Source organism: Leucoraja erinacea, chromosome 10 (assembly GCF_028641065.1).
Source record: "Leucoraja erinacea ecotype New England chromosome 10, Leri_hhj_1, whole genome shotgun sequence".
NCBI classification, from domain to species: domain Eukaryota; kingdom Metazoa; phylum Chordata; class Chondrichthyes; order Rajiformes; family Rajidae; genus Leucoraja; species Leucoraja erinaceus.
In genome coordinates this window covers 51,718,476-51,741,612 of record NC_073386.1, presented here as the reverse complement: position 1 = coordinate 51,741,612, position 23,137 = coordinate 51,718,476, and the positions used below count along the sequence as shown (strand labels likewise).

The following is a 23,137-nucleotide window of genomic DNA, read 5'->3' as shown; positions in this document are numbered from 1 at the left end:
CTGCGCTCCAAGGAATAGAGACCCAGCCTACTCAACCTCTCCCTATAGCTCAGACCCGCTAGTGCTGGCAACATCCTTGTAAATCCTTGCCCATACTTGGCCTGTACGCTGCCACAGGTAGAGCAGGAGGTTCCTGAGGGGGTCAACTGAGTGTGCTGGAACGTACCATCCCCCACAAACTGTGTCGCAGAGGCGCAGCGGGTAGAGCCGCTGCTTCGCCACGCCAGAGACCCAAAGATAGGGATGTGGAGAGGATTCCTGTAAATGGGAAATTCCAGAACCAGAGGGCGCAGCCTTAGAACAAAAGGATGTACCTTTAGAATTGAAATAAGGAGGGATATCTTTAGTCAGAGGGTGGTGATGCTGTGGAATTCATTGTCAAAGACGGCTGTGGAAGTCAAGTCAATGGCTATTTTTATGGGCTATCCTCAAATACATCAGGTATTTTGAAAAAGGAGATTGATAGATTGGTGATTAGTAAGGGCGTCAAAGGTTACGGGGAGAAGGCAGGAGAATGGAGTTGAGAGAATAAAATAGAGCAGCCATGATCGAATGGCAGAGTAGACTCGATGGGCCAAATGGCCTAATTCGGCTTTGATGTCTTATGGTTCGATCCTGAAATCGGGTGCTGTCTGTGTGGTGTTTGCACGTTCTCTTTGTGACCGCGAGGGTTTCTTGCGGCTGCTTCAGTTCCCTCCCACATCCCAAAGACGTGCGGGTTTGCAGGATAATTGACCCTCTGTAAATTGCCCCTAGTGTGTAGGGAGTGGATTTTGAAAGTGGGATGATATAGAACTAGTGTGAACGGGTGATGGTTGATCTACATGGACTCAGTGAGCCCAAGGACCTGTTTCCATGTTGTATCAAAAACGAGGTTAGACTAAAAACTAAATTCCTCTCTGTTCCCAACAAATGGAGTCTTGGTTCTCAATGCCATTTTGAAAGACGCTTCTCCATTTTGGTGGGAATTATGCGCTTATTAAAAAAAAGGGATTTTAAGAACATTCTGCTGCCAATCTAAATAATCTCTTGAGTTGATGGAGCTTGGAATACAGACTTTGGTGGTCAGGGGTGTGGCATGCAAGCGGTGTGCCTCACCCATCTGAACTAGGGAGGGTGTTTTGTGCCTCACTGCAGGAGATGTGGAGGAAGGAACTGCAGATGCTGGTTTACACCCAAGATAGACACAAAATGCTGAGTAACTCAGCGGGACAGGCAGCATCTCTGCATAACAGGAATGGGTGACGTTTCGGGTCTAAATCTTTCTACAGACTTTCTTCAGTCTGTAGAAAGGTCTTGCCCTGAAATGTCACCCATTCCTTCTATCCAGAGATGCTGCCTGACCCAATGAGTTACTCCAGCATTTTGTGTCTATGTTCGCTGCAGGAGATATTGGCCGTAAGCGTTTGTTTGCATTCGCTGCTGTTGCAACTGGAGGGTTTTGTAGATCCATCGGTGGTGATATTGCTCCAGGAACTCAAGGTGCCTGCTATAGGTGATTCATGTCTCAGAAGAGAACAGGAGATGGGTTCACTCCTGTGAGTTAGCTCCCAAGATACGTGAAGCAATTCACTTTCCCCATGGTGTGACAAGAACCTTCATTGTCAGAAGTGCTTGTTATACAACAGGGGCAGAGTGCCAGAGGATCATATTTTTTTGCAGATGTTAAGTGTGGAATTTCAGTTTCAGTGTAGATTATTGTCACGCAAGGTACAATGAAAAGCTTTTTGTTGCGTGCTAACCAGTCAGCAGAAAGACAATGCATGATTACTATCGAGCCATTCAGTACCGATTCATGATAAGAGAATAACGTTTAGTGCAAGGTAAAGCCAGTAAAGTCCGATCAAAAATAGTCTGATGGTAGCTCTCCATAAGGTAGCTCTCCAGTTGGTGAGACGATGGTTCAGTTGTCTGATAACAGCAGGGAAGAAACTGTCCCTGAATCTGGAGGTGTGCGTTTTCGCACTTCTATGATATCCAACTCAGTATCCCGTACCTGATGAGAGAGGGGCCACATCTAACTCCCTCTTAAATATAGCCAGAGAACTGGCCTCAGGGCAGAGAGACCGGGGTGAGAAAAAAGTTCTGGTCTTTTTAAAGATTATATCCTTAAGCTGGCCTTGTCCTGGACTGCTCGGGAGGTTCCTGCAGAGCGCCAACCCCTTAAGAATTTGTAAATGGAGTCCTAATGGAGAGAGTATAAACAAGTCCCTTCATCTCCTGACATCATGAGATGAGGCCTTCTCTCACTCGTGTCTCCTCAGTACCCCACAGCTCCGCCCTTGCTCCCCATCCCCCTAGTAGCAACAGATACAGTGTCCCCCTAGTCCTTACCTTCCACCCCATCAGCCATCACATACAACACATCATCCTCCAAAATTTCCGCCACCTCCAACGGGATCCCACCACGAGCCACATTTTCCCATCTCCACCCCTTCCTGCCTTCCCCTTCAACCGCAGAAGATGCAACACCTGCCGCTATACCTCCTCCCTCAACTCCGTCCAGGGACCCCGACAGTCCTTTCAGGTTAGGCAGAGGTTCACTTGCACTTTCCTCCAACCTCATCCACTGTATCCGTTGTACAAGATGTGGACCCTTATACATCGGCGAGACCAAACGCAGACTGGGCGATCGTTTTGTGGAACACATTCGCTCAGCCCGCCTGAACCAACCTGAGTTGCTAAACACTTGAATTCTCCTTCCCATTCCCACACAAACCTTTCTGTCCAAGGTCTCTTCCATTGTCAGAGTGAGGCTAAATGCAAATTGGAGGAACAGCTCACATGCAGTATTTTGCTTGGGCAGCTTACAGCCCAGTGATTTGAATATCGATTTCTCTAATTACAGGTAGCCCCGGCATTCCCTCTCTCGCTACCCCTCCCCCACCCAAGTCGGTCCAGCTTCTCATTTGCACCCTACAAGCAGTTTACTTTATAGCCTTTTGTAGCCTGTTTCCTTTATCTCCGTTACTGTTTTGCATATCTTTAATTCATTGTTCTTTATCTCTCCACATCACCGCCTATATCTCTCATTTCCCTTATCCCTAACCAGTCTGAAGAAGGATCTTGACCCGAAACGTCACCCATTCCTCAGAGTTACTCCGGCTTTTTGTGTTTATCTTCAATGGAAGGGAGGCCGGTTTGTGTGATGGTCTGGGCTGCGTCCACAATTCTCTGCATTTTTTTGCGGTCTTGGATGGAGCTGTTCCCAAACCAAGCTGTGATGCATCCTGATAAAATGCTTTCTACAGTGCATCTGCAGAAGTTGGTGAGAGTTGTTGGGGACATGCTGAACCTCCTAAGCCTTCTGAGGAAATAGAGGCACAGAGGTGGGAGATGGTGGGTCTATCATATGCTTTCTCATATGCTCCATCAGAGACTTTATCAAATGCTTCAAAGAGCCAGTAGATAATATCTTGAAGCTTGACTAGTTTTTTTTAATTTTATTTTTATTAGCAGTACAGTAAATCACATTAATACATTGCATATATCTTATTACATTATGTTGTACCACTTCATTTTTTGAGCTTTAAAAAAGATAGAAATAAAAGAAGTAAGGAAAGTAAGCAAAAATCGTGAAAGTGCAGGAAAGTGGTGGGAGAAGAGAACCCCTTAGGGAAGGAATTAGAGAAGGAAGTAAAGAAAAGAAATAAGACCCTAGAAAGAAAAGAAAAAAAAGAAGAAAGGAAAATCAATCGCTCTATTGTAACACAAAACTCCGCAAAAAAGGATACACCAACTGTGTTTTTATTTAAAATTTATTTTATACCCCCCGTTACCAGGTCCTGGTAGCCTTTATGTTTTAACTTATTATTGCACCTTATGGGCTTGACTTTAGTTGAGATTAGTTTATTTATTATTGTCACATATACCGAGGTACAGTGAAAAGTTATTTCATATGTGCACTTGTGCACGTGCGGTCCGCATACTACCGCGTACTTATTGGTTTAAATTGTCACGTGTGCCGAGGTACAGTGAAATGTTATCCTATCAAATTATACATACATACATACATACATGTGTGCATTGAAGTCACGCACAAGAGCAACAGGGAGAGTAAAGAGAAAAATGCCACAGTGCAGAATATGGTACCCGGTCGTGGCGTCGAAGGACAAGAAGCTGAAGCGAAGAAGTGGAAGCCAAATAACCGAACGGAAACGACGGCGAAAAGTCAAATAACCGAAAAGGCGCAATGTCGAAAAACCAACTCACCGAACAGACGCAACGCCGAAAAGCCAAATAACGGACATGACGTCACCGGGGCGGACGGGACTTGTCAGAGATTGGTCCAGACTCCCGCGTCCATCACATCACTGGCCGTGGGAGATGGGCGGGTGGGGGTCATTTTCCCCACACAATACCACCCGGGGCTGGAGGGTGTCTGGGCACTCTGAACCCGAGCACCAAGCTGTAAGTGGCCGCAGGAGCGCATCCCTCAGGGCAGCCCCCACTCTCCTCCCCCCTCCCCCTTGGGGTCAGCGTTGGGCTGTGGATCGGCAGCACACGCACATATGGAGATGAAAACCCGGTAACATCTCTGTCAGCTGCTGCACAGTTGGGGACAGTCCGGTCCCTCCGCCCACCCAGAGTCACTGACCGCAATGCACCGCCACCGGACCCCGACCCCGACACCAGGGTGATTCACCCCCCCCCCCGGCGTTGTCATGTCCGATATTTGGCTTTTCGGCATTGCGCCCCTTCAGTCATTTGGCTTTTTCAGCGTTGCGCCTGTTCGGACAGGTGGCTTTTTAGCGTTGCGCCCTTTAGGTTATTTGGCTGTTTGGCGTTGTATGCTTCCACTTCTTCGCTTCGGCTTCTCGTTCCTCGACGCCACGTCCGCACACGGCAGAATATAGTGCTATAGTGTTTTAGCCAAGAGTCAGGTCAAGTGTCATATATTCGGAAACAGAATGATGAAATTCTTCCTTGAGGCAGCACAACAGATTTGTAAACAGCACAGCAGATATGTAAAGTTACAGTTACAGAAAATGTGCAGGGGAAGAAAAAGTGCAAGATCTTTCATGAAGTAGGTTGGAAGGTCGTGATTATGCCCTATTTCATGGGCGTTTTCCTGATAGTCTCTTTGTACTGACTGTATTCAATGGTCTCATAACTGTGGGGAAAAACTGTTCCTGAATCTGGTGGTTCGTGCTTTCAAGCTTCTGTATCTTCTGCTGGATGGGACACGGTAGAATAGGGGAGCGTGAGGTGTGAGTTGTCCTTGATTGTGTTTTCTGCTTTCCTGAGGCAGCGTGATTTTGATGGAGTTCATGGTGGACAGGTTGGTCTGTGTGATGGACTGGCCTACATCCACAACTCCCTTGCAGTCTTGGGCAGAGACTAACTAAGCTGCGATGCATCCCAATAGGACATATCTGATGTTATAGCATATTGGTTATGGAGTGAAGGTGATTATAGGTTGAATAATCTCCCACTTGTAGTGTAACTTTAACTTTACTTTAGACTTTAGAGATTCAGCGTGGAAACAGGCCCTTCGGCCGACCGAGCCCATGCCGATTGGTTACTAGACTTCCTCTTGGCAGCATTCCCTTGTTTGGGGGTGGGGGGGGGAGGAGGGGGGGAACAGGAAATAAAAAATTGCCGCTGCTACTCCCGAGTCCCACCCCTCAAATACCACATGGTGGCGCAGCGGTAGAGTTGCTGCCTTACAGCGCCAGAGACCCGGGTTCAATCCTGACTACCGGTGCTTGTCTGTACGGAGTTTGTGTTTTCTTCCCGTGACCTGCGTGGGTTTTCTCCGATATATTCTGTTACCTCCCATACCCAAAGACGTATAGGTTTTGTGCGTTAATTGCCTTGGTAAAATTGTACATTTTCACTAGCGTATGTAGGGTAGTGTTAATGTGCGGCGAGGACTTGGAGGGCCGAAGGGCCTGTTCCCTCACTGTATTTATAAAGTAAACTAAACTGAGCTACTAACCTCATGACGCTTTAAAATTATTTGCTGGAAAACTGCAAATTCCACTTGTATGACCTCCCACAGTAACTTGCAGCAGATCGAGACACTACTTATAGCTGCTGCACAGGTCAGCTATAAACATGCTTCACTGTGACTATCGTTTAGAAGCTCGTGATTTCTAACTAAGAATCTAATTGAGAATAATATCCTCAGCAAGGTCAATGGTTTGCAGGGTAGTTGCTGTTGAGTTTCTAGTTTGATTTCAAATCACAACGTTTTATAAATTAGGTTGGCACAGCGGCTCAGCGGTAGAGTTGCTGCCTCACAGCGCCAGAGACCCAGTTTCGATCCTGACTATGGGTGCTGTCTGTGTGGCGTTTGCATGTTCTCCCTGTGACCGCGTGGGTTTTCTCTGGGTGCTCCGGTTTCCTCCCACACTCCAAAAACGTGCAGGTTTGTAGGCTAATTGGCTTCAGTAAAGATTGTAAATTGTCCCTAGTGTGTGGAATACTGCTAGAGTACGGGGTGATTGCCGAACGGCGCGGACTGGGTGGGCCAAAAGGCCTATTTCCGTGCTGTATCTCTAAACTAAACTAAACTAAACACTAAATGCAACAGCACATCAACAAACAATGTTGACAAGAGCTGGAGTAGTTGTTACAGTAATTTATAAGAAGAGCAGCCTAAGTAGTCATTTTAAATTGTTTTTAAAAGTTTCCTATTGTTTGGAAATACGGCATAGAAACAGAATTCAAGTCTGCGCCGACCATTGTTCACCTGTTCACAGTAGTTCTACGTTATCCCACTTTCTCAGGAGCAACTTCTCTGAGGGACAATTCGCCTACAAACCCACACATTTTCAAGCTGTGGGAGGAAACCTTAGCGCCCGGAGAAAACCCAGGGAGAACTCCACAGAGACAGCACCCGAGGTCAGGATCGATCCCTGGTCTCTGGCGCCGTGAGGTAGCGGCTCTACCAGCTGCATCACCGTGGCTGAAATGACAATTTTCCTGAAGAGGTGTGGAAAGTTGCAAAATTCCAATAAAATTAACCGAATCAGCAGTTGTTGTCTAATCCACTATGTTATCCCATATGGAACCCATGCAGACCAAGGCAATGTAACGCCCTGTTGAGCTTTCTGTGATTTGGTAGATTATCTCCACTGAGTCAGAAGGTAAGGGCTCAAGTTTCAACCTGGAAACTGAAGTCAAGTTGACTATCTGGCACCAATACGAGGGCCTGACCTTTGGATGAAGTGTTAAGCTCCCCTTTCAGTGGAATGTAAGTAATCTCTTGGTGCTAGGCTGAAGAAGAGCAGAGGGTTTTATCCCAGTCTGACAGCCCACATCGACATAAAAGCAGATGATTCAGATACCATTAAATCCTTCTTTCTTGGCATTTTTCCTACTTCTGTGATTACACATTGGCACTGTGGCGCAGCAGTAGAGTTTGTTGCCTCATCGCGCTAGAGACGTGGTTTTGATCCTGACTATGGGTGCTGTCCATATGGAGTTTGTACGTTCTCCCTGTGACCTGTGTGGGTTTTCTCCAGGTGCTCAGGTTTCCTCCCACACTCCAAAGACATGCAGGTTTATAGGTTAATTGGCTTTTGTTGAGATTGTAAATTGCCCCTATTGTGTAGGATAGTGCCAGTGTATGTGGATTGCTGGTCGGCATGGACTTGTTGTATGAAGGGCCTGTATCTGCACTATATTTCTAAACTAAACTTAAAAAAAAGCTAAAATGAAACATTGAGATGAATTAATTGGGACTTTCAAAAGGGCCTGTCCCACTTTCCCAAGTCCTCTGCCGAGTTGAAAAGGACCTTAGGAAAAAAATCAAGATTTTTTTAAATCTACGAACTCCTCCCGACTATATTTTTACTCGTGGACTTTTTTGTCATGCTGGAAAAAACGTCCCGACTTACCTGATGCCCCGAGTACCTACGGCTGGCATAACGCGCCGCTACGAAATATCTACGGACTCCTACGGCCTCCTCCGAGTTTGAATCAAGGGGACAACTCGGGAGAATTTGTGAGTAACTCGGGAAACTGGGACAGGGGCTTAAGGATGTTTCAGGAGCTAATGCTTACAACATAGAAGATAGAAGAGTAAATGACAGAAACAAGCCCATAATGCCTGTGCCCAGACATGATGCCAACACCAATTCTCCTCTGCCTGCACATAAACCATATACAGTACTTCCATTCCCTGCACATCAATGTGCCTATCCACAAGTCTTTTAAATGCTACTATTGTATCTGTCTCTCCACCACCTGGGGGAGTGTCGTTCAAGGCATCCTTCGTCATTAAAACAGATTTCAGGTTCACCTGTTTCTTCTACAAGAAGGCAGTCGGGGAGATGGACAATGTTCTTGCTTTGCTTCAGCACAACAGAATTAGTATTCAGAGAGAGTCACCATATACCAATGAATATTCTATACTGCCTAGTAATGTTCACGCTTTGATTGAGTGAGTTAATAGCGTGAGATGGGGGAAGAAGCTCTTGGAGGGGCTCCTGTATCTTCTACCTGAAGGCAGCGGGGAGATGAGTTCTTTGAGAGCATCTTGGACAATACAGCTCATCCCTGACACACTGGTCAACCCGAGGAGCACCTTCAGCAACAGTGTTTAAGAAGGAACTGCAGATGCTGGAGAATCGAAGGTACACAAAAAAGCTGGAGAAACTCAGCGGGTGCAGCAGCATCTATGGAGCGAAGGAAATAGGCAACGTTTCGGGCCGAAACGTTGCCTATTTCCTTCGCTCCATAGATGCTGCTGCACCCGCTGAGTTTCTCCAGCTTTTTGTGTGTACCTTCAGCAACAGACTGGTTCCACCAAGATGCAGGACTAAACGCCACAGGAGATCCTTCTTCCCGGTGGCTATCAAACTGAACAATTCCTCCTCCTTCTGTCGTGGGGGCAGATTGACTCCCTCCCCCCCCCCCCCCCCCCCCCCCCCCCTCCCTCCCCCCCCAATCTTTGCATTTCATCCATCCTTTGCACTCCTCACTTTAGTTTCATGTTTCATGTATCTAGTGTTCTATGACTGTTGGCAGACCAATTTCCCTCCTGTGATCAATAAAGTTCTATCGTATTGTATCATATCAACTACAAGTAATGTGCAGTAATATGGGAAGCACAAAAACATTGTATCGAAAAGTGCTGAGGTATCTCTGGAAAAAAGCGGATAGGTGATGTTTTTATAAGTGATTGGAGCAGAATTAGGCCATTCGGCCCATCAAGACTACACTGCCAATCGATCATGGCTGATCTATCTCTCCCTCCTAACCCAATTTTCCCGCCTTCTCTATATAACCCCTGACAGCCATACTAATCAAGAATCTATCTCTCTATACCTTAAAAAAATACCCGTTGACTTGGCCTCCACAGCCTTCTGTGGCAATGAATCCCACAGATTCACCACCATCTTGGTGAACATCCTTTAATTCTCAGGCTGTGACCTCTGGTCCTAGACTCTCCCACTAGTAGAAAGATCCTCCTCAGTACCTTGGGTCTGTACCTTTCTTCAGACATCTGTGACTAAATCTAAATATGTTTATGGAGAGATAAAATGCTTACTGGTTTACTCACGATAGATTCTGATTCTCTCTTCAGGTCTCGAAGTCCGTCCATTTAAAATGATCCACGCTTCCTTCCCAATGATGCTGCTGATGCTGCTTCATTGCCTTGGGCTTGCAGGCGCCCAGGTGAACCCAGGTGAGCAGGCACACACTTTGTACGAAGGAACTGCAGATGCTGCTTTACAGAGAAAATAGACATAAAATGCTGGAGTAACTCAGCGGGACAGGCAGCATCACTGGAGTGAAGACCCTCAGTCTGAAAAAGAAGGGATTCGACCTGAAACATCACCCATTCCTTCTCTCCAGAGATCTCTGTCCCGCTGAGTTGCTCCAGCATTTTGTGTCTACTTGTCACACTTTGAGGAACAGTGAAGGAGCCACACTGTTTGTACGCATGCTTCATCCCACCTTGGCTATTTAGTCATAGTCAATGTGTCATAGAGTGATACAGTGTGAAAACAGGCCCTTCTGCCCAACTTGCCCACACCAGCCAACATGTCCCAGCTACACTAGTCCCACCTGCCTGCGCTTGGTCCATATCCCTACAAACCTGTCCTGTCCATGTGCCTGTCTAACTGTTTCTTAAACATTGGGATAATCACAGCCTCAACTACCTCATCTGGCAGCTTGTTCCATACACCCACCACCCTTTGTTTGTTTCATGTATCTAGTGTTCTATGACTGTTGGCAGACCAATTTCCCTCCTGTGATAACACCCTAAGTTACCCCTCAGATTCCTATTAAATATTTTCCCCTTCACCTTGAACCTATGTCCTGTGACATTCAGCTAATAGAAATAGTTTAGTCTATTATTGTCACATGTATCGAGGTACAGTGAAAAGCTTTTTTTGTTGTTGTGTGCCATCCAGTCAGCGAAAAAGCTATGCATGATTACAATCAAGCTGTCCACAGTGTACAGGTGCAGAATAAAGAGAATATTATTTAGTGCAAGATAAATTCCGATTAAAGACAGTCCAAAGGTCACCAATGATGTAGATGGAGGTCACGGCCACACTCTAGCTGGTGAGAGGACTGTTCCGTTGCTAAACCTTTCCTATCCATTGTGTTGCAATTCAATGTGGCTTGGTTCGGAAACTTGAGCGCCCTGGAGCGGAAAACGACTACAAAAAGTAGTAAACACTGCCCAGTCCATCATCGGCTCTGACCTCCCGTCCATCGAGGGGATCCATAACAGTCGCTGCCTCAAAAAGGCTGACAGCATCATCAAGGACCCACACCATCCGGGCCATACACTCATCTCCCTGCTACCTTCAGGTAGAAGGTACAGGAGCCTGAAGACTGCAATGACCAGGTTCAGGAATAGCTGCTTCCCCACAGCCATCAGGCTATTAAACTCGGCTCGGACAAAACACTGAACATTAATAGCCCATAATCTGTTTATTTGCACTTTATCAGTTTATTCATTCATGTGTGTATATATTTATACAATGGTATATGGACACACTGATCTGTTCTGTATTTGTGCCTACAATGTTCTGGTGTGCTAAAGCAAAGCAAGAATTTCATTGTCCTATCAGGGACACATGACAATAAAACTCTCTCTTGAACTCTTGAATGAAAGCTTGGCAGAGTACAAAACGCAGCAACTTTTGTCAATGTTACACATTCCAGATATTGGTGCTGAGGAAAGTAAACATGGAAAACGTTGGATGCCACGTGGCTCAACTAGGTTTTAAGTCAGCTCAAATCCACAGGTCATAGAGTTATATGGAAGTTATAAAGCATGGAAACAGGCCCTCCAGCCTGACTCACCCATGCCAGCCAAGCCGCCCACTTAACCTCCAAATGGCAACCTTTAGCCCATATCCCTCTAAACCTTTCCTACTACCCAGGTCCCTGTCAAAATGTCTTTTAAAATGGTGCTATAGTCCCTACCTCAACCAACTCCTCTGGCAGCTCGTTCCATACACCTACCCCACCCCAGTGTGAAAAAGTTGCCCCAAAGGTTACAGTTAAATCTTTCCAACCTCACCTTAAACCTTTGCCCTCTGGTTCTTGATTCCTCTCCCCTTCGCTGCTCATGTACCTGTCCAAATGTCTTTTCAATATTGTTATTGTACCTGCCTCAACTACCTCCTACATAGAAACATAGAAACATAGAAATTAGGTGCAGGAGTAGGCCATTCGGCCCTTCGAGCCTGCACCGCCATTCAATATGATCATGGCTGATCATCCAACTCAGTATCCCGTACCTGCCTTCCCTCCATACCCCCTGATCCCCTTAGCCACAAGGGCCACATCTAACTCCCTCTTAAATATAGCCAATGAAGTGGCCTCAACTACCCTCTGTGGCAGAGAGTTCCAGAGATTCACCACTCTCTGTGTGAAAAAAGTTCTTCTCATCTCGGTTTTAATGTGAGTTTTAATGTTAATCCTCTGGCAGTTTGTTCCATACACGCACCGCCCTCTCTGTGGAAAAGTTGCCTTCAGGCTCCTATTGACGCTTTTCCTTCGAACATTAAACCTATACCCTCTGGTTCTTGATTCCCTTATCCTGGGTAAAATACTTTGTGCATTCACATTTTTATTCTCCTCCTGATTTTATACGCCTCGATAAGACCATCCCTCAGCCTCCTGCATTCCAAGGAATACAGTCCTAACCTGTTCAGCCATTCCCTATAGCTCAATCCCTCAAGTTATCTGCACTAAACCTTATTCCCTTTATCCCGTATCTGTACACTGTGGATACCTCATGTATAGTCATGTATAGACTGGATAGCACGCAACAAAAAAGCTTTTCACTGTACCGTGGTACACGTGACAATTAACTAATCTAAACTATTCTCTTTATCCTCTATCTGCTAAGTGTGGACGATTTCACCGTAATCATGTACAGTCTTTCCGCTGACTGGATAGCACACAACAAAAGGTTTTTAACCGTAAAATAACTTTTAACTGTACCTGTGACAAGAAACTAAACAAAACTAAACATACTCGTAAACACATATTGCTTTGTTTTTGGATGGTGTTGAGAATTTTGAGGAGCAAAAGGAGCTGCAATCATCTGGACATGTGGACCATTCCATCACACACCTTGCTTGTCACTTGTAGACATGGAGTGTCTAATTCACTGCTAGCAGTTATTTCATGAGGGCTTGTATACAAAAACAGAGATGTAATGCTGAGGCTCTATAAGGCGCTGGTCAGGCTGCAATTGGAGTATTGTGAGCAATTTTGGGCACCATATCTGAGGAAGGATGTGCTGGCTCTGGAGAGGGTCCAGAGGAGGTTTACAAGAATGATCCCAGGAATGATCAGGTTAACCTATGATGAGCATTTGTCGGCACTGGGCCTGTACTCACTGGAGTTTAGAAGAATGAGGGGGGACCTAATTGAAACAGAGAATAGTGAAAAGCTTGGATAGAGTGGATGTGCATGTTTCCACTAGTGGGAGAGTCTAGGACTAGAGGTCATAGCTACAGAGTTAAAGGTCGTTCTTTTCGGAAGGAGATGAGGATACATTTCTTTAGTCGGAGGGTGATGAATTCTTTGCCACAGAAGATATTTTTAAGGCAGAGATAGATAGATTCTTGATTAGTACATGCGTCAGAGGTTATGGGGAGAAGGCAGGAGAATTGGGTTAGGAGGGAGAGATAGATCAGCCAGTCTATCTTGGTGGTCTATCTTGATTGCCTATTTTAGACCACGTTATCAGCCAATAACCATATGAATGTTAAAACAAACTGCTGGAGTAACTCAGCGGGTCAGGCAGCACTGTGGTGGTAGAGGGATGGTTGGTTTTGGGTCGAGTCTTGTCAACTCCCTTCACAACTGTTCTGTTCTGTATCTGTACACTGTAAACGGCCTGATTGTAATTATGTATAATCTTCCTGCTGACTGGATAGCAAGCAACAAAAAATCTTTTCACTGTACCTTGGTACACATGACATTAGACTAAACTAAACTAGTCTGTATCTCTACACTGTGGGCAGCTTGATTGTAATCATGATTGAATTGAGACAAGCGTACAGTGACAGAGAAGGAGAGAGAGACACAAGGAACTGCAGATGCTGGAATTTTGAGCAAAACGGAAAGTGCTGGAGGAACTCAGCAGGTCAGGCAACATCTGTAGAGAAGACAAAATGTAGAAACAAAGAACTGTGGATGCTGGTTCAGATCAAAGGTAGATACAAAGTGCTGGAGTAACTTAGCGGGTCAGATGGAGTTGATAGAATGGAGAGGCTGGGCTTGTATACTCTGGAATTTAGAAGGATGAGATCTTATTGAAACATATAAGATTACTAAGGGTTTGGACACGCTAGGGGCGGGTGAGTTCCTGATGTTGGGGGAGTCCAGAACCAGGGGCCACAGTTTAAGAATAAGGGGTAAGCCATTTAGAACGGAGATGAGGAAACACTTTTTCACACAGAGAGTTGTGAGTCTGTGGAATTCTCTGCCTCAGAGGGTGGTGGAGGCAGGTTCTCTGGATGCTTTCAAGAGAGAGCTAGACGGAGCTCTTAAAGATAGCGGAGTCAGGGGATATGGGGAGAAAGCAGGAACAGGGTACTTACTGAATGTGGATGATCAGCCATGATCACATTGAATGGCGGTGCTGGCTCGAAGGGCCGAATGGCCAACTCCTGCGCCTATTGTCTATTGTCAGGCGGCATTTTTCCGGCCAGTCTTGATCTGAAATGTCACCCATCCTTTTTCTCCAGAGATACTGCCTGACCCGCCATGTTACTCCGACACTTTGAGTCCATCTGTGGAGAGAATGTCAGGTGACGTTTCAGGTTGGGCTGATGGTAGTAGGGGGAGAGAGCAAAAAAGAGAGATGGGGGTGGGACAGTGATAGGTGGATACAGGTGATGGCAGTTTGAATAGACTATGGGTGGAATAAGTGACAAAGACTGGAGGTGAAAAGGAGACAAAAGTGTCACATAAGGAATAAAGAGGGGTGAGATGTAAGGCTGGAGGGAGGTATGTAGGTGGAAGGGGACAGGTGAGGGTGAGATCAAGCATGGCACGGTGGTGCAGTGGTAGAGTTGCGGCTTACAGCGCCAGAGACCCGGGTTCGATCCTGACTACGGGTGCTGTCTGTACGGAGTTTAAACGTTCTCCCCCTGACCTCGTGGGTTTTCTCCGGGTGCTCTGGTTTCCTCCCACACTCCAAAGACGTACAGGTTTGTAGGTTAATTGGCTTGGTATAATTGTAAATTATCCCGAGTGTGTGTAGGGTAGTGTTGGTGTGCGGGGATCGCTGGCCAGCACGGACTCGACGGGCCAAAGGGCCTGTTTCCATGCTGTATCTCTAAATGCAACTAAACCAAAAACAGATGTGTGTCCCTTGTGTGGGTTACCACCTCCTGCGGAACAATCTGGCAGGCATGTCCTTCAGGAAATGACTAACTTCACCAGCTGGTAGAGCTGCTGCCTCACAGCTCTAGAGACCTGGGTTCGATCCTGAGTACAGGTGTTGGCTGTGTGGAGTTTGCACGTTCTCCCCGTGACTGTGTGGGTTTCCTCCAGGTGCTCCGGTTTCCTCCCACATCCCAAAGACGTGCGGGTTTGTAGATTAATCGGCCCTCTGTAAATTGCCCCTAGTGTGCAGGGAGTGGACGAGCAAGTTGGATAACACAGAACTAGTGTGAACGGGTGATCGATGGTCGGCGTGGACTCGGTCAGTCCAGATGTAGGGTCCGGACCTGAAATGTCACCTTGTCCATTCCACAGATGCTGCCTGACCCACTGAGTTACTCCGGGGACCCTACTTTGTTTTATTTCTCTGTAACTGTCTTGAAGCCCATTAGGAATAAAATCTAAGGTAAATGCAAAAAGCTGGAGTAACTCAGCGGGTCAGGCAGCATCTCTGGAGTAAAGGAATAGATGACGTTTTTGATTGAGACCCTTCATCAGACTGAGAGTTAGGGGAGAGGGAAACGAAAGTTAGAGAAGGTACATAGAACAAATGAATGAAAGATATGCAAAAAAGTAACGATGATCAAGGAAAGGTGGAGCCCACAATGGTCCATTGTTGGCTGGGGGGGGCAAGGTAATAAGGAGTTATGCAGACAGTGAAACTCAACAGGACGACAGTGAAACTAGTACGACAACTAGGGTGAGAGAGGGATGGGTAGAGAGAGAGGGAATGCAAGGGTTACTTGGAGATATCAATTATCATACTGCTGGGCTGTAAGCTGCCCAAGTGAAATATGAGATGCTGTTCCTCCAATTTGCGCTGGGCCTCACTCTTGACAATGGACGAGGCCCTGGACAGAAAGGTCAGTGTGGGAATGGGAGGGAGTGCTTGGGAACCAGGAGGAATACTGGAGGAATAAAATCTATTTTTGCATTGAACTTTGGGAAAGCTTACTTTTACCGTACCACTTTCTCTCTATAACATTAGGTGGTTGAAATATGATTCTTTTATCCGTCTACTGGCACTTTCATCCATCCACTCGGGTGCTTGAGACTGAGACTCAAAGTAGCTGAAATGGAAGCTTGTTTAACAGCTGAAATCACAATCCTCTCCTCACCCTCAATATTGCTCGTTAATTTCAACACTTGGGAGCTGTGGAATGTTTTTAGTGGTAGTGTTTCCATGCTCGGAAACAGGCCCTTCGGCCCACCGAGTCCGCACCGACCAGTGATCCCCGCACGTTAACACTATCCCGCACACACTAGGGACAATTTACATTTACACCCAGCCAATCGCCCTACAAACCTGTTCGTCTTTGTAGTGTGGGAGGAAACCAAAAATCTCGGAGAAAACCCACGGGGTCACGGGGAGAACGTACAAACTCTGTACAGAGAGCACCCGTGGTCGGGATCGAACCCTGGAGCTGTGAGCGCTGTGAGGTAGCAACTCTACCGCTGCGCCACCATTATGTTTCGTGTTAGTAAGGAGGACCCTGAACCAAATTTGCAGTTTCCGCCCAGGCTCTGCAACTTTTGCTGCAGAGACTATGTAAACTGAGGCATTGGCCTGTCAGCCAGAATTGAGCACCAGAGCATTGCTGCATGCCATTCACATTGCTGCCGCAGTTACGGATTGGTCAAAGAGCCATGCATGCAAGCAAGTATGTTAATAGGTTAACCAACAGCCTCCACAGCCGTTTGGGCAACTGATCATTCAATAAGCCAGAGAGAAGCCCTGACCTCCCATCTACCTCATTGGAGATCTATTTTTAATCAGATGTTATCGGACTTCAATGTTATATCCTGCACAAAATGTTGTACCCCTTATCCTTTGCTGGTGCACAGTTGACGGCTTGATTGTAATGTACAGTCTTTTGTCTGACAAGATAGCACACAACCAACCTCGGCATTATTGTGCTTCGGTACACATGACGATAATGAACAAAACTAAACTAAACTATTTCACACTGTTCAATGTGCCATGTTCGTGCATCTTGTTCCTTTCGAAATTGTAAAATAGTTATTGACCAGTGTCTCAGTGCACTTTTGTAATACTGTAACAGTATTGTAACAGGAAAACCTGTACTGGTAAGTATTCTCTATTACATTGTCCGTTCCCAATCTATCCAGGCCAATGAGCCGAAATTATGAGCTGAAGAGATGTGGCTTCTTACAAGAAGTAATCTTAAAAGAACCAGCCGATCTAAGTTAATATAATCAAGGACATAACGCAGCATCATCAAGGACCAGTCTCACCCCGGTCACTCCCTCTTCTCCCCTCTCCCATCAGGCAAGAGATACAGAAGTGTGAAAACGGACATCTCCTCCAGATTCAGGGGCAGTTTCTTCCCAGCTGTTATCAGGCAACTGAACTAATCTATCACCAACTAGAGAGGAGTCCTGACCTATCATCTACCTCATTGGAGACCCTCAAACTATCTTTAATCGGACCATGGTAGATGCAAAATGCTGGAGTAACTCAGCGGATCAGGCAGCATCTCTGGAGAAAGGAATGGGTGATGTTTCGGGTCGAGACCCTTCTTAATTGGACCATACTGGACTTTATCTTGCATTGAACGTTATTCCCTTTATCCTGTATCTGTACACTGTGGACGGCTCGATTGTAATCATGTACTGTCTTTCCACTGACTGGATAGCACGCAACAAAAGGTTTTTATTATACCTCAGCACACGTGACAATAAACCAAACAAATTAATTATCAATCCTAGTAATAACCATAATTAATTAATTAAACAAATCAATCAAATCAATCACATTGATTAATTGCATGATATCCTGTGACTGTAGATGGCAATAATCTGATGATGACCAGCCTCAAACATTTTTTGAAGGGTCCTAACCCGAAACGCCACCTATCTATGTTGTAGAAACAAAGAACTGCAGAAGCTGGTTAATACACAAAAGGACACAAAGTACTGGAGTAACTCAGTGGGTTAGGTACCATCTTAGGCAAAGGCTAGGACTTTATTAGAGTCATAGAGTTATACAGCATGGAAACAGCTTGCCCACACCGACCAACATGTCTCATCTACACTAGTCCCACCTGCCTGCGTTTGGCCCATATCCCTCTCAACCTGTCCTATCCATGTACCTGTCGAAATGTTTCTTAAATGTTGAGATAGTCCCTGCCATCAAACACATCCTCTGGCAGCTTGTTCCATACACCCGCCACCCTCTGTGTGGAAAAGTTACCCCTCATGTTCCTATTAAATCTTTCCCTCCTCACCTTAAACCTCTGTCCTCTGGTTCTCGATTCCTCTACTCTGGGCAAGAGTGCGTTTACCCGATCTATTCCTCTCATATTCCCTGCCGCGCAGGAGGCCGAGTGATGGTCTTCTTGAGGGGCATAACATCATGAGGGGTACAGATAGGATGAGTCTTTTACCCAGGGGAAAGAAATCAAAAACCAGAGGTCATGGATTTAAGGTGAGGGAGGCAACATTTAATTGGAACATAAAGGGCCTGTCCCACTTGGCCGTCATTTGCACGCCATTTACGCGGTGTGGTAGCGTGTGGGTAGCGCGGGACGGGCGCATGGAGTGGCGTTGTGTAGTGTGGAGTTGCGCACGGTATCGCACAGAGCTCCAGGATTTCGTTTTGCACTAAATCTTCGCGCGCCACCGGCCTGTCGCGTAAATGACGGCCAAGTGGGACACCCTGGCGCGGAGCAACTGCAGCAGAAACAGGCAAACGATCGCCGAGCTCGGCCTGGGCCTCCGGATCCGCCCCCACTCCTTCTCCCACAGCGGGGCCAAGACGTTTGGAGATAGACACAAAATGTTGGAGTAACTCAGCGGGACCGGCAGCATCTCTGGAGAGAAGCAACGGGTGACGTTTCAGGTCGAGACCATTCTTCAGACTCAAGAAGAGTCTCGACTCCTTCTCTCCAGAGATGCTGCCGGTCCCGCTGAGTTACTCCTGCATTTTGTGTCCATCTTCAAATGACATCACGCGCTCCAGGCGGCTGTGCGGACGCATGATGATGCGCGCGACCATCGCAAGACCGTCACTACTGGCCTGTCACGTAAATGACGGCCAAGTGTGACAGGCCCTTAAAGGGCAATTTAGGTTGGGTGTATGGAACGAGCTACCAGGGCAGGTAGTTGAGGGAGATACTATAACAGTATTTAAAAGACACTTGGACAGGTACATGGACAGGGAAGGTTATAGGGATTTTGTCTAAATGGGGTTAAAGAGGACTGGTTTAGATGAGGCATCTTGGTCAGCATGGATGAGTTGGGCTGAAGGGCCTGTTTCTGTGCCATAGCCCTCTATGACTGACATCTATGGATGGTTTTGCTTAAGATTCCTGCATCTGTAATCCCGTGCCTCCATTTCCCCCTGTCGTACCTGTAGAACCATATATCTAAAGCAGCGGAAAAAAACAGCTGCTTCATTTTCTGATGAAGAAAAACTACTTGAAGGCTTGGCACTCTCTCATCCTTCCAGACAGCTTTGGTCTTTAACCAAATTTTTACACAAGGTGAAAAAAAAAGAGGAATCATTGTTTGCTTAGGCAGCAAGATATCCTGATTGTGCTTTTCCTATTTACATTCTCTAATATTGTTTCTCAGAAAACATTGCTGCAATAATTGACATGAGCTGACCCTTTGGTCACACCGTAGCATAGACATAATTTATGTGTACTGGAGCCAGTGGTAAGACAGTAAATATCAGGGAAACAAGCAGCCCATTCATCTTGTAGTTTTTTTTTCCCCCTCCGCACATATGCCACGGTTTTACAGCTTTGCCTGAGGATTGGTCCGGGCAGCTGTAACGTCCGTGCAGAGTCGAGCCCAGTACTTTTCCACTCTTTGCAGTCAAATCTCATATTGTAGCTCGACTTATGTGTGCGTCCAATCCCTGGCTCTGTGGCTGACAACAGGCACCACCTATCCTGCTTGATGCCACATGGGCAAGGCATGGAGAGGGAGGGGAGGGGAGGGAGGGAGGGTGGGGGGGGAGGGGGGGGGAGGGGGGGGGGAGGGAGGGGGGAGGGGAGGGGGGGAGGGTGGGGGAGAGGGATGGGGGGAGGGGTGGGGGGTGGGGGGGGGGGGGGGGGGGGGGGGGGGGGGGGGGGGGGGGGGGGGGGGGGGGGAGGGGGGGGGGGGGGAGAGGCAGGGGAGGGAGCGGAGAGAGGGGGGAGAGGAGGGGGGGGGGGGGGGGAGTAGAGGGAGGGGTAGGGAGGGGGGAGAGGAGGGAGGGAGGGTGGAGGGGGGCGTTGAGTTGGAGGGGAGGGGGGAGGGGGGGGGGGGAGGGGGGGGGAGGGAGGGGGAGGGGGGGGAGGGGGGGGAGGGGAAAGGAAAGGGGAGGGGCAAGAAAAAGGGAGCAGGGGGGCGGGAGGAGGGAAGAGGATGGGGAGGGGGGGGAGAGGTGGGACGAGAGGAGGGGAGAGGAGGGAGGGAGGGGAGGATGGAGGGGAGGGAGAGGAGAGGGGGGGGGGAGGGGGGAGGGGAGGGAGGGGGGAGCTGTCAGCTGACAAATTTAAATGGAGACCTGACCAAAACTCACAAAAGTCTGATGACTTAAACAAAAACAGAGCCACTAGTGTCTGGAAGCAGGGCGATTGCAAATAGCTCCAGTTATCAGGCAACTGAGCCGTCCTCTCACCAGCGAGAGAGCAGTCCTGGCCTCCCATTTATCACATTGGAGACCCTCGGACTATCTTTAATCAGACTTTACTGGGCCTTATCTTACACTAAACATTGTTCCCTTTATCCTGTATCTGTTCACTGTGGACGGCTCGATTTAAACTATGTGTAGTATTTCTGCTGACTGGATTACACAAACCGAAAAGGCTTTTTACTGTAGCTCGGTACACGTGACAATAAACTAAATGAAACTAAAGTCTGTAGATGTGACTCTGCTTGTTTGTCTGAAGATTCTGTCTTACTTAGCCCCACTGAAGATGAGAGGGAAAATATTTAATATGAACCCAAGGAGCAACCTTTTCACATAAAGGGTGGTGGGTGCATATGGAACAAGCAGTCAGAAGAGGTAAATGTGGCAGGAAATAGATAGGGTGAAAGCGCAGAGTATTTTACCCAGCTTAGGGGAATGAAGAACCAGAGGGTGTAGGTTTAAAATGGGCAAGGGAAGATTTAATAGGAACCTGAGGGGCAACTTTTTCACTCAAAGTGTGGTGGGCATATAGAACGAGCTGCCAGAGGAAGTAGTTGAGGCAGGTACTATAACAACTTTTAAAACGCATTTGGACAGGTACATGGACAGGAGAGGTTGGGTTAGGTTAGGGTTTGGGTTGGGGTTAGGGGCCAAATGCAGGCTGGTGGGGGTAGTGTAGATGGGGCATCTTAGTCAGTATAGGCAAGCTGGGCTGAAGGGCCTGTCTCCATGCTGCATGCCCATGTGACACTGCCAATCCATAATCTCCCTCCACCAATCCCCACTCATTAGGGGGTGGAAGTTAAAAGCCATGATGTCTTTGAATTACAAAACTTTTCTCTGGGAATTACACCGTCATCCTGCCATGATTAATTTTGCGTTTGATTTAAAAAAATAGCAGGCTTGTTTTCTTTGGAGATATTATCAATCGGCATAAATCCTGTCATTCTGTTTGGCCAAAGACGGTCAAAGGCCTTTTGAAGTCTGCTCTTTCTCCAAACCGGGGATGGAGAGCTTCCTAGTCTTTTCAGTAACATTCCCCGACTGTATTCATGTTTATCGGGATAAATGACCATCTTTATTTACTTTTTTCTTTCTTTTTAAGAATATAAAATAAGGGACACACGTTGCCCAATGTATTCATTCAAGGGAGGAATGTAAATGAAATGCAAATATAACCCCTGGCCATGCTTTCTCTACACAAGTGTTGTTCAACTTCAATGAAATTTGCCCTGCATGCTAAATTATTTGGCATCGAGGGTGGTATTTAAAGATCTATACCTTTGTGAAGTTAAAATACGTGCAACAATAGCCACCAGGTTTTCATAAAAAGTACCTTTGTCTTATTAAATGTCACTACCAAGACCAAAAGTGGCATTTTAGAGACACAAGGAACTGCAGGTGCTGGAATCTTGTGTAGAAAGACAGAGTGCTGAAGTAACTCAGCGGGTCAGGCAGCATCTGGGGAGGACATGGATAGGCGACGTTTCGTTGCGGGGGGGCCTTCTTCAGACATTTTGGGATTAATTCGGACTTTGTGAACATTGAGAAAATAATGATAATGATTCAGAAGCAGCACATTATATATATATTAGTATATATATTAATTCATATATATATATATTAATTAATATATATATAAATATATATATTTCATACGTATAGCAGGGGACCCCTGGCTGTTAAATCAGAAGTGTGAAAAAGCACACCTCCAGATACAGGGACAGTCCTGCTGAGTTACTCCAGCATTTTGTGTCTCTCTACAGTTTCTTCTCAACTCTATATCAGGTACAGGTAACTGAACCATCCTGTCGCCAACTAGAGAATGTCCCTCGCCTCCCATCTACCTCATTGGAGACCCTCGGACTATCTTCAAACGGACTTTACTGGACTTTATCTTGCGATCAACGTTATTCCCTTTATCCTGTACCTGTACTTGAATGTAATTGTGTGTAGTTTCGATTATTATTGTCACGTGTGCCGAGGTGCAGTGAAAAGCGTTTTAGTTGCGTGCTATCTAGTCAGCTGACTTTTTGCCCTCTGTAGATTAGCAAAAGTGTAAATGAGCCTTGGATTAATGAATTCCCAAAAGTAACGGGTTGAAGGTAGGATCTGCAATAAACCTTGTACATGTTACAATGTTTGCTGACCATCAACACTGAGAAAGTGTAGACAGACACAAAAAACTGGCGAACCAGCGGCTCAGGCAGCATCTCTGGAGAGAAGGAACGGGTGACGTTTCGGGTCAGGGGAGAGGGAAACAAGAGATATTAATGGTGATATAGAGAGATATAGAACAAATGAATGAGACACAAAAAGCTGGAATAACTCAGCGGCTCAGCCAAGCAAAAAGCAACAGACAGCACAAGGAAGTGTAACCAGGAATTTTAATCCAACCCGTCCACCCCCAACCCCTTAATTTTACTTTACCAATTGGTGATTAATACGGGGCCATGTGTAAAACTAATATTTCAACCTATCTCCTGATTTATGTTAAAATTCACCTCCTCTAACCAATTATGACTAAGATCTTCCCAGAAATGATTTAGACACAAAGTACTGGAGTAACTCAGCTGATCAGGCAGCATCTCTGGAGAACATGGCGAGGTG

General features: G+C 46.5%; 1 protein-coding gene across 2 annotated transcripts in view; it reads left to right on the top strand.

The window, feature by feature from the left end:
- Positions 1-23,137, top strand: part of ddr2a (discoidin domain receptor tyrosine kinase 2a) — a 139,822-nt gene that overhangs the window by 65,753 nt on the left and 50,932 nt on the right. For both annotated transcript variants that reach the window (XM_055642301.1, XM_055642300.1), the window contains exon 3: positions 9,539-9,640. In XM_055642301.1, the coding sequence (XP_055498276.1) occupies positions 9,562-9,640 (79 nt within the window). In that variant the 5' untranslated portion in view covers positions 9,539-9,561. The remainder of the gene's footprint in view (positions 1-9,538; positions 9,641-23,137) is intronic.